Raw genomic sequence first — 27,977 nt, 5'->3', positions numbered from 1 at the left:
CAGGATGTCTCAAGTACTCAGCAGCGGTAAAAGGACCCCCTTTGTTCCAAAAGAACATCTGGGTACCCAGTGTTCCAAACAAAGCGCTTACCCTCACATTTTTTTTATTAATTATTTTTTAAAGGTGAATTTTTTGATATTAACACAATCACATCATTTCCCTTGACTCACAAAATACCTGTTGGCAATATCTCCAGAGGTTCTGGGACACTGGACTCCAGCTGCTCTTGGCACCAGCTGCCACCTCGGGGTTAGGGTTTCAGTGGGGATTTCCTAACACGTCCCTACTCTGGGTGAGAGAAAACGACCATTTCCTTGAGGAGCGTTACCGGGGCCACGTGGTTTGCCCTGTATATAAGTTGGTTGTTGTTAACTGTACCTTGCCCTGTAACCCCAGTCTGGAATTCATTGTGTCTTCAGACTTGCTGTGGTTCCTCTACCTCTGCCTCTTGAGTGCTGCTATGTGAGTGTGAGCCGCCATGCCCGCTTCCTTTAAAACATGTATCTCTGACGTTTCCCCGGCAGTCTCTTCAGATGGAGGTGCAGAGTCTTCGGCCTTAGTGGATGACAACGGTAGTGAGGAAGACTTCAGCTATGAAGAGCTCTGCCAGGCCAACCCTCGGTACCTGCAGCCGGGCGGGGAGCAGCTGGCCATCAATGAGGTACTGCACTCCCTTGTGTACCCGATAGTCCATTCTCAAGTTCTCAGCATATCCTGAAGCTAGCTGGGTTTCTCCCGTGGTCCAGGGACGTGCCTGTAAAACAGCTTTGCGCCTTCATGGCAGTCACCCCCGTAAGCACTAAGGTAAGGGGCTGCTGGTCTTCAGGGCTAGCGTTTCAGCTTTCTAGAAGCTTTCATCATCTCAGGTGAGTCTCACAGCTGCTAATGTAAATGGAAAACACTTGTCTGCATTTTCACAACACCCTGAGGAAAGGACAGGAAACTACGGTGGGCCTGATGTGCTTGTGATGCCCGCTATGAAAGCTAAGGCAGGAGGCTCGAGTTCAAGGCCTGCCTCCTTGGTCAGCTTATGAAGACCCTGCAGGACAGTTCAGTCACGGAGTGCACAGGGCTCTGGGTTCTATCCCCAAAGCTGCAGAGAAAAGAGTGAAATGATTTGCTATGGCAGAGCTAGAATTGACCATGTGTTTCATATTCACAGTCAGGTGGTGCTGTTTTCCTGCTACGCTACATTAACCCTCCTCCCCTTTTGGTGACTTTTTTTTTTTTTTTTTTTAAAGCAGTATAAGACGGCTATTCTGTTCTCGCTTTCAATTTAGTACTCAGGTGATACTCAGCACTTCATTGTGCGATGTCCTTGCTGTTAGGTGGGCTGTTAGAAAGGAGTGTTCTGGGCCACACTACAAAAGGATAAGTAAGCACTGACATAGGGTTACTAGGTGTGGTGGAGTAAATGTGTGCTCTGTTTGACTCGGGTGACTTACCATGATGGATGTGACCCCACTGTCAGTCAAGGGCTTCTGTATACTATTGTGCTTTGAGATAGCCTTGCTGTATGTATGACCCAGCCTGGCCTTGAACTTGGGATCCTCTTGCCTCAAACTCCTACATACTGGGAATACAGACATGTGTCACCACACCCGGCATGTATGTGCACCTTTTTAAAGTTGATCTGAGTTTCCCTTTAAGAGCAGGTCCCATACACTTACCCGATACTGTTTGCCTCGGTTGATTTCATATAACCAGTTTACCGGGCCAGCACGAGTCTTTCCAGACAAAGTAGAAGGTGGCAGGTCGCCCTGAGAAAGCTCGCCTAGCATGTGTCTGCCCCCCATGGCTGGATGCTAAGCATGTTCTTCCATCTCCATTCCAGCTCATCAGCGATGGCAGCGTGGTCTGTGCAGAAGCACTGTGGGACCATGTGACCATGGACGACCAGGAACTGGGCTTCAAGGCTGGGGATGTCATCCAGGTCCTGGAAGCCTCTAACAAAGACTGGTGGTGGGGCCGGAATGAAGACAAAGAGGCCTGGTTCCCTGCAAGCTTTGTTAGGGTAAGTGGTGCTCACTCTGTGTTTCCAGGGGTGTTCGTGGGACAGGGGCTTCAGAAGCGGTTGAAGCAGGTCTCAGCCTTCACCAGGCCCAGTTCTTCTGCCTTCGTGTTTAGTATCCCAGACGAGCCAGACAGACCTGCGGGAAACAGGTGATTACAGTGAGAATAGCAATGAAAGCAAACAACCTCCTTGGCATTGCTACTGCCCATGGACACTTACCATGACTCGATAATGACGCAGAGGGCAGAGCCAGGGAGGTCTTTGCTTTTTGCTTCTGCTACCACTCCCTCTTCCCTAAGCCACCTGCCTCCTATGTGTGGCCTGCAGCTTCGAGTCAATCAGGAGGAGCTGCCCGAGAGCTGCAGCAGCTCCCCTGGGGAAGAGCAGGACGAGGACACCAGCAAGGCCCGCCACAAGCACGCCGAGAGCCAGCAGCAGATGCGCACCAACGTCATCCAGGAGATCATGAACACCGAGCGAGTATACATCAAGCACCTCAAGGACATCTGTGAGGTAAGTGCCAGTCAGAGGTGGCCTCCTACCGCACGCATCTCGTCAGATTCTAGGCAGGATGCCCAATCGTTTCTGCACAGATGGGAATGTGGTCCTCTTTGGTGATGTTGCTGTCACCTTTTCCATGATAATTGGTAGACTTTCTGCAGTGGGGGAGTCGGGGGATGGAGTGTGACTGTGTGGCCATTCCTGCGATTATGGACACGGGCCACCATGTCCAGCTGTTATTCAGAAGTCTGACTTAGTAGATTCGAGGCTGCCAGGCTGCTCCCTCCAAACTGGTTGTCAGTTCGCAGATCAGGTGAGCTGTGTCTCTCTAGTTGCTGATGTCAGTGCTACTCATCCAGGTGTGATCACTCAGTGCTGGAGATGCGCTTCGGTCAGGACAGCTTGTTCTGTCATGGATGAACCAGTTGCCTCCCTGCCATGGCTCACCACTTGTCTATACACATATGTGGTGAACAGTGTCTTCAGAGGGACGTTTCAGAAGAGTCACAGCTTCCGCCTAAGCATTGCCAAGCCCCGTCCATGGATGGTCCCATTACCTGACTCAGCTCGGCTCCTCACATCCTTCTCCCTGGACACACGTCCTCTTAGTTGCTTATTGCAGATGAGGAAACTGAGCCTTGAAGTTAAGAGGCAGGGTTGGCAGACAGTGTGCCCCTCATCTTGGACTCTGAACCTTTCCAGTGTTGTATTCTCTTAAAATTTTTACAAGAATAGAGTGATTTAGTGGGTGGGGTGCATTACTTGTGCACATCCATGAGGACCTGAGTTTGGATCCTCAGCAGCCACATAAAAGCTAGGTATGGCAGCATGCATCTGTAACCCCAGCACTGGGAGGCAGAGATGGACAGATCCCAGGGCCTCTCTAACCAACCAATCTAGCCAAAACTGTGAGCCCCAGTAGTGAGAGGCCCTGTCTCCAAAAAAAAAAAAAAAAAAAAAAAAAAAAAAAAAAAGTGGAGGAGTGGTGGAGGTCATATGTACCTGAATGGGCAAGTCTACCCACTGTACAACACATGCATGCACACACATTTTGCCACGCATGTAAAGAAGGCAGTGGTTTATTATATACAAAATGGTCAGTTTATTCTATTTAAGTATGTGATGCTCCTTGGGAGGGAATTGTTAACGTGCATATGTTGCCTTTCCTTCCTGGGCCACTAACTGACCCAGTCCTGATAATGTGCATAGAGAAGTAGCAGCTAGCCCTTATAGAAGGACTCAGATTAAAGAAGTACAGACTCAAGCTGTATAATGAAAGCAGGCCATAATGGAGTCCTTGATGAGAATGTTCTTGGTTCTTTGCTGTGATTTAACAGACCAAAACCACACTGGCTCAGGTTATCAGGCTTGACAGCAAGCCTTCACACACTGACCTCTCCATCTCCCTGGCCTGGAAAGTTAGAATCTAGAAATGAAGCAATATGACACCAGATGTGGGCACACATCTATAATCCTGGCAGTAAGTAGGTGGGGACAAGTGGATCCCTGGGGCTCTTGGATCAGCTAGCCTAGTCTGCTTTGAGAGTTCCAGACCAGTAAGGACTTTGTCTCAAACAAAAGGACAGTGCCTCAGGAAGGTCACCCAAGATTATCCTCTGACCCCACAAACAATTACAAATGCGCATACACGACACACGTCGTAGTGTTGAAATCAGCCATACGACACTTCTTGCTTTGGTTTTTTTTTTTTTTTTTTTTTTAGTTACTTTTTGTTTTATTTTTTGAGATAGGGTTTCTCTGTGTAGCTTTGGTGACTGTCCTGGAACTGGCTCTGTAGACCAGGCTGGACTTGAACTCACAGAGATCCGCCTGCCTCTGCCTCCTGAGTACTGGGATTAAAGGTGTGCACCACCAACCGCCCAGGATGTTTTTGAAATATTTATGGTGAATTTTAGGTATAGACATATGATTGTCCCATAAGGGCCCCACAGATAAAGGAAAATAATTTTCTCTAATTAAAATCCACTCCAACTTGGAAATAGTGCCACACATGTGTCATCCCAGCATACAGGAGGATTGTGGGTTTAAGACCAGCCTGAGCTACATAGTGAGAACTTATCCTGAAAATAAAATAATAAAATAAAATTCAGCCCAAGACCATGGCATTGGGCCAAAACACAAACGGAAACAGCAACAACAAGCTATATTGCTGAGATATCTCTAAACTGTTTGCTTTTGTACTTTGCAGGGTTATATCCGACAGTGTCGTAAGCACACGGGCATGTTCACGGTTGCGCAGCTAGCCACTATTTTTGGAAACATTGAAGACATTTACAAATTCCAAAGAAAGTTTCTGAAAGACCTTGAGAAACAGTACAACAAAGAGGAACCTCACTCAAGTGAAATAGGATCCTGCTTCCTTCAACACGTATGGCACTGTTCCTCCTTACTCACATCCGGTCAGACAATAGCATAGAGAGGCGCCTCGATTGAGAACAGTCCAGAGGGTTCTCCCCTTGGCTCGCCGCGTACCGTCTCTAGGTAGATAGGATTTTCCTTCCCCAGAGAGCGAGTGACGCAGGGTCACATGCTCATAGGCAGATGGTACATAACCTCTGGTGGTGACAGGAATTACTGATGCTTACTGTTCAGACTGACTATAGCTGACAATAAAAGATTTGGGGGGATTTTATTTCTGTACTTAGAGAATCGTTCAAGTAATGCTAACAGTGGCAGCCATAGCCTCTCCCTGCCTGGGTGCTGGACCCAGTGGTTTTCTAGATGCAGGGGGCTAGAGCTGGAGGGGAGGATAGGCCTTCAATTGCTGAGTGTGCTGGTTCCAAAGGGAAGCAAGCAGGAATGGGTCCCTGGGGACCAGGCATCTTTGAGACACTGAAGACCTGTGTGGCCAGAGCAGCTTAGGCCTTAGGTGAGGAGCTCAGGAGAGGCTTTGGAGGTGAGCAGAGGTAGGAAAAGAGCAGGCTGGTGAGTCTCCTCAGTTGCAGGAGAGTCCTATAGCAGTCACTGCCATGGTCAGCCCTGCAGGTGGCAGCCCAGAAGCCAAGGAAAAGGAGACTCACTAAAGAGGGTATTTTCAAGGGAAGCCTGGCAAGGCTGGTTGTGCCAACAAAGAAAAAGCAGCGGCTTCCAGCACCTGTGTCATAGAGTTAGCAGATGGGGTGGGGTTAGCATGGGGGCTTGGTGGGAGACCTGCGGCATTCAAGCTCAGCCAGGCCTGCCTGGCGTGCTGGCGGAAGCAGGAAGGAAGGGCAGCTGGGAGTGCATGGCCCAGCAGCTGAAGCTCAAGGAAAGGCGGCGACCAGGGATGTGGGATTGAACCCAGTGACGGGGCTCCTGAAGCGGTGTCCACCCAGTCTTGAGGAACAGTGGGCAGAGGAAAGAGTGTAGCTCCAAGCCCGGGAAAGTGGGCAGCGTGAGGAGGGCAGCAGTGTGGCTGCACCTTAGAAAAAGAAGTCTGCAAAAAGGGAAGTGGGCAGAGCCTTTCGGTTGGAGAAGGGTGCCATGTGGAAGCCAGGCCCAAGGGTTAGCCAGCAGCACATGGTACCTCCAAGGCAGTTTATCAGTGGAAGGAAGCCGACCAGGATGGAGAGCCAGGTCTCAGAGCATTGCTTCTCCCCTCTTCTGTATCAGCTCAGGCTAGGAGCTGGTGAGCACAGGTGGCAGGGGTCTCCAATCCCTCCAGCACCCTTAAAGAGAACCCAGTTATCTACCACCCACAAATGATCTTCCTGTGGAAAGCCACTGCCAAGCATGGATTGCCCTTGGGGTCTTGGCCTATCCTCCCTCTTCTCTAGGAGTGTCATGAGCCACTGACTGATGAGGCTGCCTTCCCTTCCAGCAAGAGGGCTTTGCCATCTACTCGGAGTACTGCAACAACCACCCGGGTGCCTGTGTGGAGCTGTCCAACCTCATGAAGCAGAGCAAGTACCGGCACTTCTTCGAGGCCTGTCGCCTGCTCCAGCAAATGATTGACATCGCCTTGGACGGCTTCCTCCTCACGCCTGTGCAGAAGATCTGCAAATACCCGCTGCAGCTGGCTGAGCTGCTCAAGTACACCACACAGGAGCACAGGTAAGCCAAAGGCCGCCCAGGTGCCAGGAGAATGGACCCCGGCCAGCCTGATGCTGGCACAAGTGATGGTGGCACTGGTGGTGGTGGCGCTGGTATTGGTGCTGGTGGTGCTGGTGCTGGTGTGGTAGCATCGCCACTCTGCCACTTAGCTTCATGGAAGAAGTTCACAGAAGTTTACAAGGTCTGTGAAGACACTGTGATACTGAGAAAAACAAAACCAGAAGAATTCTTAGGCTGGTTTTGTGAGTGCCTGGAGATTTGGTGAGGGTTGGTTTTGTTGTTGTTACAGTTTGATTTAGTTTTGCATTTGGATTTTTTGATCCTGTTTACTGGGTGCCAGGGTTATAGCCAAGCACATCACACCAGGCTGCACAAGGAGTTTCACTTAGTTATTATTTGGCATAATCTACAAATATTATGTTAATATCCCTTTGTAGTTGTTTAGTGGTAAATCAGTTTTTAATTTTTAAAAGAAATAGACAGACATGACTACAGTAGTCCCCTTTATTCTTGGGGGATATGTTTCTAGACACCAGGGGGTACCTGAAACTATGGTCAGAACTGTATCTCTACATGTGTATATGGAAATCAAAAGAGCTTAGTGGAGAAAAATAAGCAAGTCAGGAGAACCTCAATTTGTAGAAGTTAACAAATCATAAATGAAAGACATCATAGTAATGATTTGGGAAGAAATAAATAAGGGAACTGAGAAGCAAAGCAAAGCCTTCTGGAAACATGGAATGGCTGTGTTCTGCTTTCCAAGGTGGGCAGCTGTGACCACACCACATACACACTCCCTAAGAGGGAGCTTCACCGTTTAAAATGTTCTTAACACTTTATCTTGGGGATGCTACCTGCATGCCACATCACACATGTGGAGGGCAGAGGGAAATTTGTGGAGTCAGTCCTCCCTTTTGCCACTTTACCTGGGTTCCAGGCACTGAACTCAGGTCACAGGCTTGCATAGCACATACCTCCATTCACTGAACCATCTCTCGGCTACCTGACTTTTCTCTTTGGAGACTGAGCATTTCCAATGAGCATTTGCAGACTTCGATTGTTTCTCACCTATTATTTATTTTATTATTTTTGAGGCAAGGTATAAGTGCTAGGATTATAGGCATGCACTATCACACTTGTTCCAATGTGTGTCTGTGTGTCAGGACTCATTGTGTAACCCAGGCTAGCCTCAAACTCTTGATCCTCCTGTCCTAGCATCTCGTGTGCTGGGATGACAAGCATGCACCACCAGAATCAGCTTTGAAAAATGTTCAAAACAGAATGACATCGGGACTCTCTTTTTCTGTTAAAGTAAAACAGGGATTGGGTGGGGATTTTAGAAAAAAGAAGTGACAAAACCCCCTAGATTTGCTGCTTTTGGGAGCTTTTAGCAAAAACATTGTTCCTTTTCTTGCGGGGGGGGGGGGGGGCTTCCACATCTTGGCAGTTCCATGTCATGTCTGTTTCCCATCCTGCCGTGCCTCGAGAACAGGCCTCTGGAGTCAGGGCCTGCTTTTGGATGATCCTGCGGACTTCTCAGGAGTCAAGTTCTTCCATGTCTGGTTCACAGCTTCTGTTCTCAAGCTGTTCAGGAGAATTCTAACTCGGCCTGCCAAGGTCCCGGCTGTGTCACCACATGAGCTCAAGTGGCCCAGCCTGGAAACCAGACCCAAATCACTTCTGCTGAGTAAAACCTGAATATAACCCATTCTTACAATAGACACGATGATTTTAGGGTTTTCAAAATGTAACAGTCTCAGAGGTGTGGGCTGGGGGGCTGCTGGAAGACCATCATACTTTGTTGCTCATGGCCTCTTGTGTCCCTTCCTGAACAAGTAAAAGATGAGACTTGATGCAGATAATTACTTTCAAAACTGCTAGTGGTTTTTAAGCAGCTTTATATAGCAGAACTAGTTATGTTGTAATCAAAGCAGAAATAAAGACAGTTTCTGTACTAATGAAAATTAGTTGCTATGACTAACACTTGGTTTCTGTGGCATTTACTTTCATTCATGGCAATTTCTGGGAAATGAATGACAACGTTCTTATTCCAAAAGAATTGTGAATTGTGTCCCCTCAGCTCACTTAACCTGTGCAGACTGTGGTCTATTCATTGGGAACAATGGCTCTTACTCAATGCCTTGTCTACACTATTAGCATATGGATCTGGAAGAGAGCACATTATTCTGTCCGTCCTTTGTGAGTTGCATGTCTTGCAATTAAAATGAACTCTTCCCATTTTGCAGCGATTACAACAATATAAAGGCAGCTTATGAGGCCATGAAGAATGTGGCCTGCTTGATCAATGAACGCAAACGCAAGCTGGAGAGTATCGACAAGATTGCCCGCTGGCAGGTGTCCATCGTAGGCTGGGAGGTGAGTGGCACTCACACACGCACAGTGTGGCCCACAGCTCCTGCACCATGGACCTCGTGATAACATACTTTTGAAGGAAGTCTGAGTCTAAATGTCAGTTCCCTTATTTTTACACAGTGCTTACAAAGAAATAAAGTCTGAGTAGGTGAGATGGCACACATGGTAAAAAGGAGAAAGCTGAACCCTGAAAGTTGTCCTTCAACCTCCACATAGGCACTATGACACACTCACACCCATACATACATATGTCCTGTGCACACATGATAGACAGATAGATAGAATAGGCACTGTGACACACCCATGCTCATACATACATACATATGTCCTGTGTACCATGGTAGATAGATAGATAGATAGATAGATAGATAGATAGATAGATAGATAGATAGATAAAATAGGCACTGTGATACACCCATGCCCATACACATATCCTGTGTACACGTGATAGATAAAATAAGATAAAAAAAATTAATTGTTTTTTTGAGGTTTTTTGTTTGTTTTGAGACAGGGCTTCTCTGTGTAACTCTAGCTATCCTCCAACTCATAGATGTCCACCTGCCTCTGCCTTCCTAGTGCTGGGATTGAAGGTGTGCACCAGTACCATCCAGCTTAAAAATGATTTTTAAAAGTCATTAATATATTTTTTAGCATCTAATCCCCTGATAAGGAGAACCAGCTCCACCAAAGCAAGGGCACAGTTCCCACCCAGCCATAGAACACAGTCATAGGAGCATGGGAACCACTGGGCATTGGTGGTGCACGCCTTTAATCCCTGTACTCTGGAGGCAGAGGCAGGCAGATCTCTGTGAGTTCAAGGCCAGCCTGGTCTACAGAGCTAGTTCCAGGACAGGCTCCAAAGCAATACAGAGAAACCCTATCTTGAAAAACCAAAAAAAGAAAGAAAGGAGAAAAAAAAAAAAAAAAAAAAAAAAAAGGAAAAATTAAGGAAGAAAATATTACTTTTTAGGCTACATGATCATTATGTATATTATGTAATATTTATGTAATAGTACAAACAACCATACCTGCTAAGTCCCATAGAAATGGCCCAATTGGTATATTAACCCATATTTACACGTGTGTGCAGGAACACATGCATACGCGCACACACACACACACACTCACAGTATGCATTTCCCCTACTGTGTTCACTACTAATTACATTTATGAACTCAGTGAATCCTCTCAATGACCCTTAGAAGTGGGCACCTATTTAACCCGTGGAGTAAAGGAAAGGCCCTGAAGATTGTAAGTACCTTGTCCAAGGCCACATAGCTAGAGAGTGGCAGAGCTAGAGAGTGGTTGTGTGTGCCTAAGCTGGTCACCTGCACTGAGAACCATAGCAGCTAAGCACAAGCTAGAGCAACCTAGATTGCTGATGAACCAGGTAAGGTTCACCTACATCTACCAGCTGGTCAGAACTGGCTTTCACGGACAGAGAAGGGGTGGTGTGAGAGGGCAGGAATCAGCCGAAGTTATGAGAGCGAGGACAGCTGAAGGCAGCTCTTTCCCAGGAGCCCTGAGCATACCTCTGTCATCGCTGTATGGTCCCTTGTTTTTTAAATGAAGAGCCTGGGGCACAGAATTGCTCTAGGATAGGAAATAGAAGAAATACTTTGGAGTAAGCACTTTTGCTTCCAAAACATGCTGTGCATTATTGGGATTAGGGGGAAATGAAGATTTTTAATGAAGTCAGGGTTCATATCGAATTTTTTAGGGTGACATTGGCATCCATCCACTCAAGATATTATAAAAGGGAGTTTTCCTTTCCAACCTTAGATTCTAACATTCAGAATGTTGTGTTCTAACATTAGAAATAATCAAACATTAGATCATTTCAGCAGAATTTATGAATTTCCTACTGGCAGTCTGGTCTTTTTTTTCCAGGACCCTAAGCTAGCTACTCCAGGGAGTGGGTATACACCTGATTCAGGAGCCGTAAGAGTCAGTCATACCACATCCCTATACAATGAAACCTCTGCTTCTCTCTTATTCTGACAAAGTCAGGGTTTATTGGTTCCCGATGCAGATGTCTGGATTCAGTTACTGTAGCATGGTTTTTGGTTTTTGTTTTTGTGTGTGTGTGTGTTTTTTTTTTTTTTTTTTTTTTTTTTTAGATCAGAAAGACACTTCAAGTAACAGAGATAGGAAATAAAGAGCAGCAAAGAGGTATTTCAGGACAAGGGATCCAGGAAGTCAGGGTCTGTATGGCCTTTGAGGCCCTACCTGCCTGTGTGTAGGGCAGCAATGCCTGGACTTAGGGAACTGGATTATTATAGGAAGACTGTATCAGAGGCCCCTTCTGTGTCTCTACTACTAGAAACAATTTGGCTTAGAAAACTCACAGTGTAATTGTGTCTCCTAGGGCCTGGACATTCTAGAGCGAAGCTCCGAGTTGATTCATTCGGGGGAACTGACCAAAATCACCAGGCAGGGTAAGAGCCAGCAGCGGATCTTCTTCCTGTTCGACCACCAGCTGGTGTCCTGCAAGAAGGACCTGCTGCGCAGGGACATGCTCTACTACAAGGGCCGCATGGACATGGACGAGGTGGAGCTTGTGGATGTGGAGGATGGGCGGGACAAAGACTGGAACCTCAGCATGCGGAATGCCTTCAAACTGGTCAGCAGAGCCACAGATGAGGTGCACCTGTTCTGCGCCAGAAAGCAAGAAGACAAGGCGAGGTGGCTGCAGGCCTACGCAGACGAGAGGCAGCGGGTACAGGAGGACCAGCAGATGGGTGAGTCCCTGCAGCCTACTCCACCTCCTCTGCTCAGTTGCTCCCTCAAGAGCCAAATCCATGAACAGGGCTGTAGCCATGTGCTATGGGGAGCAATAGTAGAGATGCCTCCTAACCTAGAATGTGCTTATTACCTTTACTCACACTTTACAGATGGCCCCTAACCTCCTAGAGTGTGCTTATTACCTTTATTTACACTTTATAGATGGTCCCATACCCCCTAAGGTATGCTTATTTATAGGATGGCCCAGCTTGGTGTGGTCCCAGGGACTGACCATTTGGTGGTGGTACATACATACCCTTCACCCAACCAGTAGACACATCAGATAATTCTCGTTATTTTCTTCACGTATTTATTCATGTTGCATGTGAGTGTGTGTGTGTGGTGTATTTGTTTCTGGAGGGGTGAGGCATGTGGTCAGAAGAGGACATCTAGTGTCCTGCTATATCATTGTCTGTCTGCCTTATTCACTTGCAGTGGGTCTTACTAAACCTGGAGCTAGGCTGGCAGCCAGCAGGGCCCAGCAATCCCGTCTCAATCCCCCACAGCATTACGATTGTAGGTGCACACATGAGTGCACCAGCTTTTTACATGAGCACTGGATACTTGAACTCAGGGCTTCATACTTGTACAGCATGCACTCTTTACGTAGTCCTGAGTGGTCGTCTTTCTAGCCCAGAAATGCCAGCTTATTGCCAAGGCTTCCCCTTTACCAGCACTGTTGTAAAACACTCTAAGTTCGCCTCACTGCCTGGGTCAGTTCACACCCGGTTTCTCCCATGCTTCCTCCCATCTGTGGCATCTGTAGAACCTGTACCACATGTCAGAGTAAGCTCATGCTTCTGGTATTCAGTAGTGGACTTGTACTGTGATCCCCAAATCGATGTGGAAGAACTATACCTTAACATCATGTGAGGGACCCAGTTAAAATACAGGTGTCCCAGAAGTACAGTTCGGAGTTACTTTCAGGCTGTGTGTAAGGTGTCTTTGAAACATGACTGAGTCCTGTGTTTAGACTTTGGTCTCATCACCACGTTGTATGTGAAATACTAGAAAATCTAAAGTGTGGCATGTTCTGGTTCCACGCGTTTCAGATAAGGGGAACTTTACCTGTACTTTGGTGTGTCATCCCAACTTCTTATCTTTTCATTGCATGATCTTGTGAGAAGGCAGTTGCCGTGTGGCATCAATCAGCACAGCTCTCAGTGTCTATCCCGGCCCACACTCCAGAGCCACCCACCCACACGGTCAAATGTGAGCTATGGTGCCCAGAGACCAGGGCTGCACAGGGATAAGATGGGTGAGAAACGGCTGTGTTGCCCAGATCTCAAGGATCATGTATCTGGGCATGTATTGCCCTGCTGCTACAGAGCCCAAGGGGCTTTAAGGGTGGTCTTTATGTTTTCTGTATCAAACCACCAGCTCCAGACTTGGCCATATTTCTATTGGAAATAGAAGAAGTGTCCTGGGATTCTGTGTTGAGAGCACTTAGAAATCCATCAGGCTATCTTGCCATTAAAAGTAAGAATTTCTTCAGAGGCCTCCAGAGCTCAGAGAAATTTGAGGGCATGCAGCTCCCAGCCTCCAGGTAGAAACTTCTACTCTGTATGGCTGTCCTTTAGACCCAAGAAAATCGGAACCCCAGTAGCTGCCATGTGTTGGCTGCTGACCAGCAGACTCTGATGCAATAAAGCTTGTCATGAAATCCTTCTCAGAAGTGTGCAGGTAGTTTGTTACTAAAATGTGAGAAGGTGGCATCAGCAGCTTCCAGCTTGCTCAGTCGTTCACACTGTCTGGTGTGTCTAGAAGTACTGAGTCGGATTGCTTGCACTCATTCCCCTGGGGGTTCATGTTGATCGCCAGCATCCTAAACACTTTCAACTCTGTTCTTCAGCTTCTGAGTGTCCTTTGCTTTGTGGGCTCCCATAGCTGGGGACCAGTGAGGACAGGTCCTCAGGCTCTGCCTGGAGCAAGACAGTCTCTGTGTGGGTGTGGGTGGGAAGGAGACTCTGACAGTCAGACAGACATTGTGTATGTGACTGCATAAAGCCAGGGAAGCAGAGCCAACCGAGGTAGAGAGTGTATCCAAGACAGAGACAAGAGTCACCTCAAGCTGCAGCCACCGTGGAGCATGGCTCCTGACCTCCCACCCCGGAAGGAGCAGTCACCCCCCAACCCCTGCTTCTGTTCCCGTTTGTCTCTCTGTCCTCTTTCCCGGTCCAGCTCTTATTTACCTAGTTACCCCGCCATGTGTAGGCAGCATGTCTGTCCCCACTGCAGAGCCAGGCTGCAGGCAAGCAGAATCTCGCCCCACAGAGCTCTGGCACATGTGAGCAGCAGCCCTGGCCTCTGTGCCTTGGGTTCTCTTTCCAGAGTGTCATGTTTTAGACCTGCAATTAGTGATTCTCATGTGGACACTGCCCTGAGTGTCTGTCTTGAGACACCAAGGGTCTGTGTCCCGTGACAATAACAACTCATGTCACACACCTGGGGTCAGAGGTCATTGTGGGGTCCCTGGTGATACTCCCAGCATTCCCCTTTCCCTCGCTTCTCAGGGCCCTTTGCTCTAGTAGAGAATGCAAGTGTATGTGGTGCACAGTTTGTCTTGAGAATGTTCTCTGGGGTCTCACCACCTCTGTTTCCAAATCCAGGAATGGAAATCCCAGAAAATCAAAAGAAACTCGCCATGTTGAATGCTCAGAAGGCTGGACATGGGAAATCTAAAGGTAAGATTCCTCGAAGGCCTCGTCTCCTTCCCATGGACCTTGTGATGACATGGAGACGGTGACCACAAAGAACTTTTCCCAGCCCTGGGTGGAGAGGAAAAGCCAGGAACACTCGAGGAACAGGCCCACATTGACAGGGGCGGAGAGTCTCTTTTAGGTCTGGATGCAGGTGCATGTAATACCTCAGACAGCAACAGAGGCCTTCGAGCCTCCTAGCCCAGCCAGTGCCCTCTGCTCCTCACATCCCTGGAGGGATGAGTCTGGTACCACTGGACCGCCATTCAAGTGAGCCCCTGTGTCTTTGAGGAGGAATCTCCAACAAGGAAGTGCTGGCCATATATACGTGACTGCATACCAAGCTTTTTCTTGTTGAGAAGCAAGCACTTCTCAAATCCTGACACAGACTTATTGTTAGTTATGAATGCTTGGCCTAGCTTAGGCACCTTTCTGGCTAGCACCTAAGTTAACCTGCTTCTCTCTGTCTACCTTTAGCCTTGGGGCTTTTTCCTTTCCTTCCTTCTATATATCACACTTAAACTGCTTCTCCTGGCCAGCCGGCCGGCCGGCAGCTGCCTGACTGGGTGTGGGCGCCTCCCTCTCTTTCTACTTCATCCTCCCTTTTCTTCTACTTCTCGCTTTGAGCCTAGATTTCTCCTCCTGTTTATTTCTTCTCTCTCTGCTAGCTATTGGCTGGGCCTGAGCATTTCCCTTGTCCTCTCTTCTACTTCCTCTTCAAGCCTAAATCTCCTATTTATTCCTCTCTCTCTCTCTCTCTCCCCTTTCTCTGTGTCTCTCTGTCTCTGTCTCTCTCTGTCTCTCTGCCTCTCTCTGTCTCTGTCTCTCTCTTTCTGTCTCTCTGCCTAGCTATTGGCCATTCATCTCTGTACTAGACCAAACAGGTGCCTTAGACAGGCAAGGTGAAACAAATACAGCACATCTTTACATAATTAAACAAATGCAGCATAAACAAATGGAACACACCATTACACAGTTACAGGAATAGCCCACAGCATAAACAATGGAACACATCTTTCCTAGTCAAAGCCACATTCCACAACACGGTGTGCCACATCCCAGTGAGGGGGAGGGGGGGGGATCTTGACATCCAGTGTGTCTGTGGACGAGAAGACGCTGGGCCTCTTGTAGAGTGCTTCCTCACCAGAAGTAACTTGGTGGTGACCCGGAAACATTCATGGCCAGGGGACATCAGGGTCCTAGTGCTCACACTCAATGCCTCCCCAAAGTAGATAGTGCCAATGAATCTTACTTCATTTATTCTCATGAGATCCTGGTACTGCTACTCCCATTTTCGAGAGTAGGCATAGAGAAATCAAAGAATCTCGCTCCAAATACTCATGGTCAGTAAGTGTGGAGTAGCATTTGAGTCAAGGGAATGCTGGCTCCAGGGCTTGGTCTGAGCATGTCACTGCTTCCACACCAGGAGTCCGGTTCTGAGTCTTCACTGACCTCCCTTGTGGTGGAAGGTGATCTCCTTCATCCCCTGGGCTTCCTCCCTGTGAAGTTTCGGGTAGGCTTCATGACGTAACCCTTGCTGGCCCCATATGGAGTATCTAAAAGCCTTGTTTCTTAGGACAGTTACTAGATGTCCTTCTGATTTCTGTGAATCAGCTAAGTATTTTGAGTCCCAGTGTGGCTTTTAATGATTAGTGTGTTTGTTTGTCCTTCCTGAATTAGGCTACAGCAGCTGCCCCGTGGCCCCACCCCACCAGAGCCTGCCGCCTGTTCACCAGCGCCACATCACGGTGCCTACCAGCATCCCACAGCAGCAAGTCTTTGCCTTGGCTGAGCCCAAGAGGAAGCCGTCACTCTTCTGGCACACCTTTCACAAACTCACCCCCTTCAGGAAGTGAGCCTCACTCAGTGTGCCCCTGAGCTACTGTGGGAGGAAGGCCAGTTTTGTCTCTTCAGTGTGGTGTCCAGGCATGGCCTCTTGCTCGGGACTGAACACTTCTTTTGGGAATCAATAAAAAAGAAGGAATAGGACTCACCTCTGATCTTGAGAGATGCCAGTGCCCTTGTGGCAAGGAGGAGGGGGCCATGAAACACTGCACTGTCCCACACCGGAAGCCAAGGTGCACCCTCGGCTGGCCAGGATGCAAAGACCAGGGTCTCTCTCTGCATGGGGACTGCTGACTTGGTGACCCTGAGATTTTGCCACTGATGGCCCCACTCCCACTGCAGTTCCGGACAGTACCAAGAGCCTTTCAGTCCCCTGGGAGCAACTGCAGTAAGGGTGGCTTCTGTGTTTGATCTTAAGGAACTCATTGACGGAGATTGATAGGATGTTGGCAGCCATAGGATGGCCTGGGTCAGGTCAGGCCTGGGAGAGACAATGAAGGACCTAGAGCTGCTGGGCAGGCACCCACAGTTCCCCAAGGTGTAGCAGGTGCCAAGCAAGAGTGTAAGTTTCATCTTGGAAGGTTCCTTACTCACAAACTAGGGAGAGACGGGAGGCACCTATCACCTTGGCAACGTGGGACATATAGCATCCTCAAAGCAGTGCTGCTTTCCTGGCCAGTGGGGAGGGCACTGCCAACTCGTTTGTCTCTCTGACCGATTCAAGCAGAGGTCACAACCTAAGAAGCAAGCGTCCATTCACAGAAACAGTGGCGATGCGAGAATTCTTGCAGGTTTGGTAACATGATAATATGGACCTGTGCATCTTCAGCAGCCATTTGTCAGGTCTTCATCAGTAAGACGGTGGAGACACCTCTGTCACATGACCCTGAAAGAGCCGAGCATGACTGTGCCCGCTGGAGATTGGTTTTGATGACTCCTTAGCTCTGAGAAAGCTGTCTGTTAATAAAGGCCACAGGGGCTGACACCTGCAGAGAGTAAGCCCCCTTTGTTGATGTTGTGGAGTTTATTGAAAATGCCTTTAACTAGATCTAAGGAAGACTGGTTCTACATTTGAATCTACACAGTGAGCTGGCCAGGCAGGGGTCCTGCTATGCAGCTCATGGTTTCTTTTGGACATGTGTGTTCTTGGGTGCTGTTCCTGCAAGGTTCTCCTCTCTCATCAGCCCTTGCTTAAGAACAAACACGTCTGCAGTGTTAGAGATGAAGGTTTGGTCCATCAGCACAGTTCCTCTACTCTGTCCCCATATGTAGAGCTATGCTGAAGCAAGTGACTTCACAGCAAATAACCTTGACCCTGGGCGTGGGATTAGCCACAGCACTGCTGGGGATTGTGGTCAGTGGCCTCACAGCTATTTCTATGTGTCATGAAGTGATTCAGTGCACAGAACTGTTCAGTGCATGGTGTTCAGTGTGTGTGTGTGTGTGTGTGTGTGTGTGTAAGAGAGAGTGAGAGAGAGGGAACACTTAGATACATGCCTTAGCGTAGCTGCATTTATATAACTGACAGGTTGTTTTTGTTTTTTACTAATAGAATGCAATGATATATTTGGAAATTATACTAAGTGTGCTTTCTCTGCTACACTGTGTATGTGCAGCAGTGCTGTGTTGTTAATATGAAAATTGCTTTTAAGGAAGTGAAGAGAGTCTTTCGGTCCTGTTCATTTTCACTGAGGGTTCAACTTGAGTCTCACTGCAGAATTCATTTGCTGTTACAACTAACGACAGTGAAGAAGTAATACATTGAGTCTGTGACCAGTCCTAATGTAGTTCCCAGCTGCCCTAACTTCCGGCTCCCACCTACCTCCTGAGACCTGCTAACAATCCCTAACATCAGGATGTGTTTGCATTGAGTCACGTTCAAGACCTGGGCTGGCCCCAGGCAATTTTATACAGTATAAGACGTGTTTGACCAAATGTCTGTCCAGATGAATCTTATTTGGGATTTCTGGGTGAGTTTGAAAACTAATGTGTTTTTAAAAGCTATACTAGCCTTTGACTTTGTAAAAAAAAAAAAAAAAAAATCTGTATGTCTGTATAAATTTTATTACCAAATACTGAGTTCTACAAAAAGTCGAAGATCTTGAGTTAATATTACATTCAGTTTTCCAAACCTCCTTCTTGGTTTAAGGCATGTGCTCTATTTTGAAGGAAAAAAAAAAGAAAAGCTGTTGCCCAAATGGAGTCTGATGCTCACAAACAACATTCCCTCCCTCTCCCTGAATGGGCCAAAAAAGACTAGTGATTTCAATTTTAATGATTTCATTTGTTCTGTCTTTAGTGGTCCAGAATTTGTCAGCTCTGTTGATAGAGTTGAGAAGGCCTACCTGGTTTAGATTATACCTATATGTATAGCCACCACATGGTAGGTGAAGAGTGTGGTCGTAAATAATACTTGAAAGTCTAGAGAAAGAAGGAGCATTCCAGGCTCTGTCCAAGAAGTAAAGGAGAGTGGCAGACAGTGAGTCGAGGCTCTTAAGAGATGCCACCTCTTAGATGCGTCATCTGTTCCGATTCCCCTCTCCGAATGGTAGTTCTGCTTCTGCAGGTGAGAACTGTCACCAGTATGGAATGCCATCTCTAAATACTGTGCCTTTTAATATCCAAGCCATTCAAGAATGATTCCACATCCTACGTTGCTGTTCTTACACACAAAGCAAAAATGTATTTAACTGGAAATTCGGTTCACAATGGAAATCTTTTTGTAAGCTCCAGCAATCCAGCATCATGTACATGTGGAGATCTGTACCTGAATGTTTCCTAGGACACATCAGTCCTGTTTCCAGCCACAGCTTCCACATTGTGGCTTCATCACGGATAGGAAAAGCAGAAGTGTCCTTCAAGCCAGTGCCAAGAAGTGAGTCAATGTCTTCAAAGCCGCTCAAAGCCAGGATGCTGGGTACAGAGTGCCCACAAATGACTTCTTCTCAGGAGCCATGGAAAGGGGAGTTCGAAAGACATAGGACAAAATAGGTAGAAACTTCTAGCTAGTCTTAGAGGGGGGAAATCAACGTATATAATGTATGTAAATTTGCTTAGCCATCCCACTTCATTATTGCCTTTATGTTCTCCTAGGCATTGCCATTTATATTTAGAAAATACTTTGAGCAGCTTCTGTAATTTAATAGTTGGTCCATTTCTTTGTGTACATATTGGTGCCCACTGAGCATGACTTGCTGACTGAGCTTCTTGGCTATTCTGTTGGTGATAACTAACCCATATCGGGGTGCTGGCGTCTGTGTAAGTCAAGTGCTGTCCCTGAGATGGTGAGTCGGCCTTGACCCTGAAATAGGACGTGTACAAGACGTGCATTTTTGCTAAATGAAGGGTTTTTTGTTATTGTTGTTGTTTTTTTAATAGTTATTTGATTTCTTGTAAATGCTGTGAATCTCTATTTGTCATTTTGTATCTGTATATTAAAATAATTTGCCACACTGTTTCTAGTGATGCCTCTTCATAGTAAAGTAAGACAGACACATTATACAAAAAGAGCTGGGGTGGGACATGCACAGAGCCCTGTGTTTGATTCTCAGCACTGTATAAAATTGGGTGTGGAAGCACATATTGGTAATCCTAGCAGATGGGAGGTGGAGGCTACAATAAGGGGTTCAAGGTCAACCTAAGCCAAAAAGAAAGAAAGAAATTCTTCATAGGCTGCAAGTGCTGGAGCTTTCAGATCCTTGATTGTCCTGACCCTGGTACTTCTTCCTCAATACTCAATCCTGCTGGGTGGGAGGGAATCACTGGGTGGGTGTTGAGCAAAGGCTCTTGAGGGGATGGAGAGCGGGACACTGGACTTCCAAAGCCATTAGAGAAATACAGGAGCCAGAGGGAAGTGACAGTTTGGGTGTTTTTGTTACCCTTTTGTGGGTTTGGCTAGAACAGGGAATTGCCTCACAACCCCCTCCCCCTCCCCACCTTCAAGGTCAAGGCCCCCTACCACTGAGTGACAGCCTGTCCCCAGAAGGCCAAATCTATTGCAGCAGTTTCCCATGAATGATGGAGTGTGGGTGGCCAGGGCTGCTGGCAAGACCCTCTACTGGGAGGTGAGCCTGCAGCCCTCACCCAGGGTGTGGGGTGAGTAAGAATTTCCTCCTCTCATTAACAAGCTCAGAAAATCCCAGTAAACAGCCCATTGTTTGCTGTGACTAATCAGAAAAGGTTCCTTTGGGTTGCCAAGGCTGCCTCTTGCTTTCTGTTGTTTACTTCAGCATCATCTGTCCACTGTACCCTTGCTCACCTCTCCATGAGCTTCACTGGGCAAAAGGGTGACAGCGACAACATGGGTGGGGGATTGGCCCAGGATAGCACCACACATAGACGGGAATGTAATTGGAAGACAGCAGTACTTTATTCTAGAAGAGTTGGGAGGGGAAGCTAACGTGTGTTCATTGTCTGCTGTTTGAGAGAGACCATGTGCCTCCAGAGGGTTATGTGGCTGGAGAACTGTGTAGAAATATGACGTTCACCTTGCACCAATAGCACCAGGCATGTGAGGTAGGCACATGACAGCTTCTAGAATGGAGTCCTGTCCCTGTCAAACATCTAGGCCAGGACTCAAGTCCAAAGGACTTCACAGAGGCCCAAGGCCTCTGTGGATTAAACACAGTGCCTCTGCTGAGTCAGACCTGGGGCCATGTGGTCTCTGGAGCTGGTTTTTAACAGATGACCCAGACCCTGTGGCAATGGTGGCATGTGGCATTCCCTAATGTGGCCAAATAGCTCAAGGCCAGCTGTAGTCAGTATTGGCTACATAGGTTGCACTGAAAAGAGAACTCTAAAATCAGAGGCAGAGGGATGCCCAGGGTGACAGCCTAGCAGGCTTTCTGTGGTCCCAGCAAGTCTTGGGGAAGGGGAGGGACACTGGTGACCTAAGCCTTCTTCTTATGCAAAGAATGAGTAGGAGTACCACAGACAGATAAAGAGTAGTATAAATAAACAGTGGCCCAGGCACCCAGTCAAACCCCTGATTCCTGGTGGGGCTAGGAACACAGCTGGAGAGGATTCTGATTGGCCAGGAGAGAAGAGGTTTGTGGCAGTCTGGCTGTAGCAGTCAGTGAATGCTACCTAGCTTAGTGGATGCTGCTAAATCCAGTCCCACCTCCTCCTGGACATATTGTTGGGGCTTCCTGCGGTGCTAATGGTAAGGTGAGGCTTCCCAGTACCTACGTACCTCATGCCCAGGTGGCCAGTAAGGTGAGCTCCTGCCCTTCTCAGAACAGAAGAGCATCCTTTTATCCCCTGGAAACTTGCACTTTTGTCTGAATGTTTGGACACTTAATGTTTGGACACTTCTCAGGAGAACCTGAAGAGTAACGATTGCAAGATGCAATCCGGGGCAGAGCTACAGCGTGCTTCTGGGTGGGCTGAAGGTGGATGACCGGATGGACAAAGCCCTCATTTGCTCCATGCATGGTTAAACTGGCTGCACAGATGTTGGAAGGATCTGGTTGGACCATGGTAACTTGCTGCATCCAGCGCACCAAAAGCTGAAACTTGGATTTCCCAAAAGAGAAGAGTAATTGTCAGGTCCTCTAAAGAGAACCCCAATTCCCTCCAAAGCAGTGGATAACCCAAGACAACAGTTTGCTTAGCTCAGGCTGGTCTATAGAGGGAGCAGCATTCCTCAGGAACTCAGGAAAGGGTTTCTGCCTGCCCGAAAGGGCACTTCCCTTAGCATATGCCCGTGGTTACATACCAAAGCCCATGCTAGCTAGCCTCTAGACTCCTTCAGTCCCTATCCACGTGTACCTGTTATGTATTTCAAAGCCCTTTTATGGAAACAACTTTTTTCCTGATTTTTTGAGAGAGTCTCCTTGCATAACCCTGGCTGTCCTGAAACTTTTTCTGTAGGCCAGGCTGGTCTCAGACTCACAGTGATCCACTTGCTTCTGCCTCCTGAGTGCTGGGATGAAAAGTTTGTGCCAATATGGCTTTTTTTTGTTTGTTTTCCCAGCTAAGGGCTGAACCCAGGGCCTTGTGCTTGCTAGGCAAGTGCTTTACCACTGAGTTAAATACCCAACGGGGGAAAATAACTTTATTTTACATTTGGTATATTTTAAGGACTGAGCCGGGTTACTGGGAGTGTCTGGCCTTATCTACAGCTTTAGAAGTCACAAGGGCTCAGAGTTACCTATTGAACATACTAACCCCAAAAGCACACCCTAAAGGCCGTTTCCTTGTGGCCGTCAAAGTGCCCTGCAGAACTGGGAATGCCAATGGGAGGGTTAACTGAATTGTAGGTTGCCCTTGATTTCAGTTTTGCCCTTAATGAAAGTCACGGGCAATGGAAACCAATCATTTGAAAGTTCCAAGTAAACCAAAGTAATCCTATCGGTCTTCGATGCAAAGGGCTCCCAGTTACTGACAGTCACTGTCATCTTCGTCAGTGTTGCACTGCTACCCCACGATGGACTCCAGGCCAATGAGAAAGCTGTTCACATTAAGGAACAAAACCTGCAATGGGGATCCCTTCCCCCGCACTCCACCTGCTGGGACATCGGGAGTCCCCTTATTTCTCTCAAGAGGACAGAAGAAAGGGGTTTTCCACACCCAGCGTGCTCCAAAGAGATGCTACCCGACCCCAGAGCTGCTGTGAGTTTTGAAGCTCATCCAAGACATCTTGTGCCTCCCTCCGTCCCCTCCCCTTCCTGCTGTTTTGCAGTTATGTGCACTGGGGAGTTCTATGGCAGGAAGGCATAGTTTTATTTACACCGTGTGTGCTCCCTATTCTCACAGTGTCTGTGTCCAGCTGCAACTCCAGGGTTCAGGTAAATACACTGCAAAAGCTCTGGGTAAGAACTGAGATAATCTGCTTCTAAAATTTTTTTTTTTCTGAAGGACAAACAGGTGTAGGTGTGGTGGTTCATATTTGAAATGTCATACTGGACTGATACAGACTGGGTTACCGAGAGTGGGTTCCAGGCCAGCCAGCCAGCCTGGGTTCGGATATGAGACGCTCTCCCTCCCTCCCTCCCTCCCTCCCTCCCTCCCTCCCTCCCTCCCTCTCTCTCCCTCTCTCTCCCTCTCTCTCCCTCTCTCCCCCCCCCTCTCTCTCTCTCTCTCACACACACACACACACACACACACACACACACTGGGGGGAGGGGCACTAAATAAGAGAGAAAAGCAAAGAATTTTGCTTGCCAGAATTCTGAAATACTGAGCTGAAAGGAGGCATAAAAAACAGAATAAATCACACGAATAACAGACCTTTCTAAAAAGCTCATAGATTATCAGCTACATGTTTTAATGAGTCTGTTTTAATAATTATGTCTTTGCTAATTTATGGTCTATAAAAACCTCAATATGTGTTGAGGAGCAGATGCATTCTGTCACACTGTATTGAATATATGGGAGAAGTAATAAAGCCAGCCTAGTATAGAGGGATGTCATGATGCTGCCCCTCACGGTTTGTGCTCGGGCAAGCTGGGCCTCAGCAGAGACTGCTCCCATGCTGACCTGGTGCAGCACACCTGCCATCCAGCACTTGGAAGCTGAGGCAGGAGGATCATGAGTCCTCCTGCTGGCCTGAGCTGCAGAGAAAGACCCTGCCTGGAAAAAGTTAGATGGTTCTGATTCCTGTTAGTGTTTGGGGCTTCGTAAGGATTTGAAATGTTTGAGGGGACATAAGGAATCTGAAATGTTTGGGAATACTCTTACCCTTGACTGTGAATTAGAGAAAATTAATCAGAAGAGGCACCAAAAGTGGGTTGTTTGTTTGTTTATAATGTGTGTGTTATGCCAGTACTGTCTCTCTACCCCATTGGAAGCCAGGAGCAGACATTATATCCTCTGGAACTCAAGTTACAGGTGGTTGAGCAGCCACGTAGGTGCTGGGATTTAACCCAGGTCCTCTGGAGGATCAAGCTCTTACTGAGCCATCTCTCCACCCCACCAGGTGGCTTTTTATGAGGAAGTTGGGAAGTGAGGGGGATGTTGACAAAGCACAGAGTAGTCAACCTAGAACCCGCCCGTCATCCGTGAGTTCAGCAGCAGAAGCCGCTGTAGATAACCCATGGATGTGGCTCCAAGAAAGCTCAACTTCCTAAAGTGGAGTGAGTTTGTGACTGAGGGGAAACTGCTGGGTTTCCTCCTGTAGAAACACTTCTGTATCCCATAATACTCAGCAGCTTCCACTAGAGGGCGACGGATTTTTGGATGTCAGTGTACAGAAACAAAGGGCCTGGAGAGATGGCTCAGAGGTTAAGAGCATTAGGAGTAGTATTCAGTTCCCGGCACCCACATCCGGCGACCGGTAACTCCAGGTCCTCAGGGACTGGATGCTCTGGCCTCCAAGGGTCTTTACATTCATGTGTGTGCACTCATACACATGTGCACACATACCCACACAATTAATGATAATAAAACAGCTACAAATGAGTAGCTAACACTACAAAGGCATTTTCCACAGGAAAGCCTCTTACCCCCTCATCATTCTAACCATTAACATGTTTGGTCATTTGCATGTATGTACTCCTAGCTTTTGATAATATGCATATATCAATATCTTCATAATGTGCCTGATATTTTTGTCTTTCTAAAAGTCACGTTAAACTTTTCTAAACCTTTATTTTATTTTATTTTATTTTATTTTTTGTATGCTTGTGTGTATATGTGCTTGTTGTGTGGGTACCCTGGGAGGCCAGATCCCCTGGAGCTGAGGTTACAAGCAGTTGTAAACTACCACCCGCTGTGGGTGCTGGGAGCTGAACTCCAGTCCTCTGCAAGAGCGGCAAGAGAACTTAGCTGCTGAGTTACCTCTCCAGCCCCCATTTTAGACCTTTTTCTTTGGCTGGATCTTTTGAGACAGAATCTCGTCTGTATGCAGACTGATCTTGAACTCATCATCCTTCTGCCTCCAGGCATCTTTTACATAGGTCACCAGCTATGATAGCTCTCTGAAGGCTTATGTACTGTCCCACTCCCTACATCTGTTGTTAGGCAATATATAATGTGCCCTTTCCCACCCTAACAGATAATGCTGCAGTTGCCATTAGCGCACAGATCTTGATTTTTTTTTATGAATAATTTTAGAGATGACACTCCTGGATTAAAGGGACAGATGCCCAATTTTTTGCCTTTATAAAGATATATGAGCCGGGTGGTGGCAGTGCACACCTTTAGTCCCAGTACTCGGGAGGCAGAGGCAGGCAGATCTCTGTGAGTTCGAGGCCAGCCTGATCTACAGATCGAGTGCCAGGATAGACTCCAAAGCTACAGAGAAACCCTGTCTCAAAAACAAACAAACAAACAAACAAACAAACAAAAAGCATATGAATAGAGGCCAGAGAGATGGCTCAGAGGTTAAGAGCACTGACTGCTGGCTGCTCTTTCAGAGGTCCTGAATTCAATTCTCAGCACCCATATGGTAGCTCACAACCATCTAAAATGGAATCTGATGCCCTCTTCATGTATGCAGACATACATACAAAAACACATAAATATACATAAATAGATCTTTAAAAAAAAACCCCAAAGGCTTATGAATATCTATGTTGCAGTAGATGGTACATAGGAACTGGGGTCTGATGGGTTGCATTAACCTATGTGTTTTTTTGTTGTTTTTTTTTTTGTTCCTTTAATCTTAAAAGAGCTGCCATCACATAGTCTTTGCCTTCAACCATACTGCTCAATACACTGTTCTATCCTGAGGCCTGGGGATATAAAGCTGGTGAGAGGTGGTGTGACACTTTGCACACTCACAGGGTTCCTGAGCTTGATCTGGGATCCCACCCATCCATATCTCAAGGACTCAAACCCCTGCAGGGGCTGGCATGCTGATCCTGTTGGGAAGCTGTTGCCAGCCTATTTTCCCCTTTCACCCAGGTCTCAGCTCTAACCTGAGCCTGAAAGCAGATTAAAAACAGAAACAAATACAAACAGGCAAGAACCCTAGAAGGAGAGCCAGTGTCCTCAGAGGAAAGGAATGGGAATGTTACCCCCAATCTGATGGTGTGTGCACAGGCCTATGCCTCAACCTGTGTGTGCTCAGGGATGCAGGGCCACAGCAGGCTTGTGTCTTTCTTGTAGCAGTGGGGGTAAAAGCCAAGGACTCATATGTGCGACACAAATGTTCTAGCACTGAGCTGAAACCACAACCCAAATGCACTTGCTTGGTACATTGCTGTTAGTGCCACATAATTCTGTTACGTGTGTGTGGTCATGTGTTCCAGGCAGCCTCTCTACAACTGAGTCATATCCTCTGCCTTAATGTTTTGTTGATCATATATATATATATATATGTATATATATATATGTATATACATATATATGTATATATATATGTGTGTATGTATATATATGTATATATATCAAATATGCATATATGCATGTAATATATGTATGTATACATAATTTCAAACTCACCAGCTGAGCCACCTTAAGTATGTGACTGAGAAGCAATAAGTATATTCGTGTCACCTGCAACCATCACCATCATATATCTGCAGAAGTTTCACCTCTCACAGAGCAGCACCCCAACCCTTCAGCTCCTGGCACCTGCTATATTGCCTTCTCCATGAGTTGGACCACTTTGCATACTTCTTTTTTTTTTAATTTAACTTTATTTTATGTGCATTTGTGTGAAGGTGTCCGATCCTCTGGAACTGGAGTTAGACAGCTGTGAGCTGCCATGTGGGTGCTGGGAACTGAAGCCGGGTCCTCTGGAAGAACAGCCAGTGCTCTTCAACTGCGGAGCCATCTCTCCAGCCCCCGTTTTGCATACTTTAAATAAGTACTCACATAGACCAGTCTTGCAGTCCCAGATTTTGTCAATGCCTAATGTCCTTGAGGTTCATCCATGATGTAGCATGAACCGGGGTTTCCTGCCTTTCTGGAGGCCAAATGGCAATTCACTGTATTTATATACTACATAGTCTATAAAGACTCATCAACTAATGGCCATAAGGCAGCTCCCCCTTGTGGCCTCTGTGGACATTGCTGCCAGGAGCATAGCTTGTTCAAGTCCCTCAGTTTTTGTTGTTGTTGTTTTGTTTTAGTTTTAATTTGGCTCTATTTCTAGGAATTAGCAATTCTATGTGGGCCTTTTTCTTTTTTAAATGTGTTTTCCATGTATATTGTGGCCAAATATCTGATCTTTACATCAGCCCCATGAGATAAGAAAACATTTTTCTCTGGCTCAAAATAATGGCTTGATCAAATTGAAGCAATAATTAGGAGTCCCCAAACATCAAGGCTTGGCTTCCACATTCAGTGACCATTAAAAGTGGTTCCAATTGTGTGTCACCCCCTGAGGTCCCCACCCCATCTCCCTCTCCCTCCTCCACCTCTCTCTCTCTCTCTCTCTCTCCCTCTCTCTCTCTCTCTCTCTCACACACACACACACACACACACACACACACACACGAGTCTCATTATATAGTTCAGGGTGACCTAGAACTTAACAATTTCTTTCTCAGCCTTCCAAGTGCTGGAATTACAGACATGTGCCACTGTGGCAGGCCTCATGACAGCTTGTTCTGCCACCTGGTTTCTACTTCCCCTGCCCTGACCATCTGACATGTAGGATCATGTTCAATCCTTTGTCAATGCAGAAAGAAAAGGCTATGTCACTCCCCAGAGACCAAGGCCTGTTCCATTGCAAAGATGAGAGGCCCTGTCCATACCCAGCAACTATACCTACACCCAGTGGCCAGGCATTTTTCAATTTCTGTATCCCTCTTTCAGT

General features: G+C 47.1%; 1 protein-coding gene across 1 annotated transcript in view; it reads left to right on the top strand.

The window, feature by feature from the left end:
• The window catches only part of Spata13 (spermatogenesis associated 13), a 122,766-nt gene extending 103,041 nt beyond the window's left edge, over positions 1-19,725 (top strand). The window contains exons 5-13 of the mRNA XM_051195573.1: positions 526-662; positions 1,836-2,015; positions 2,343-2,528; positions 4,726-4,905; positions 6,337-6,569; positions 8,816-8,945; positions 11,311-11,683; positions 14,336-14,410; positions 16,106-19,725. Coding sequence (XP_051051530.1) covers positions 526-662; positions 1,836-2,015; positions 2,343-2,528; positions 4,726-4,905; positions 6,337-6,569; positions 8,816-8,945; positions 11,311-11,683; positions 14,336-14,410; positions 16,106-16,281 — 1,670 coding nt within the window. The 3' untranslated portion in view covers positions 16,282-19,725. The remainder of the gene's footprint in view (positions 1-525; positions 663-1,835; positions 2,016-2,342; positions 2,529-4,725; positions 4,906-6,336; positions 6,570-8,815; positions 8,946-11,310; positions 11,684-14,335; positions 14,411-16,105) is intronic.
• Positions 19,726-27,977: the final 8,252 nt, after the last annotated feature.

This window comes from Phodopus roborovskii, unplaced genomic scaffold (genome assembly GCF_943737965.1).
Source record: "Phodopus roborovskii unplaced genomic scaffold, PHOROB, whole genome shotgun sequence".
Taxonomy (NCBI): Eukaryota; Metazoa; Chordata; class Mammalia; order Rodentia; family Cricetidae; genus Phodopus; species Phodopus roborovskii.
This window is presented reverse-complemented; position numbering and strand designations above follow the sequence as displayed.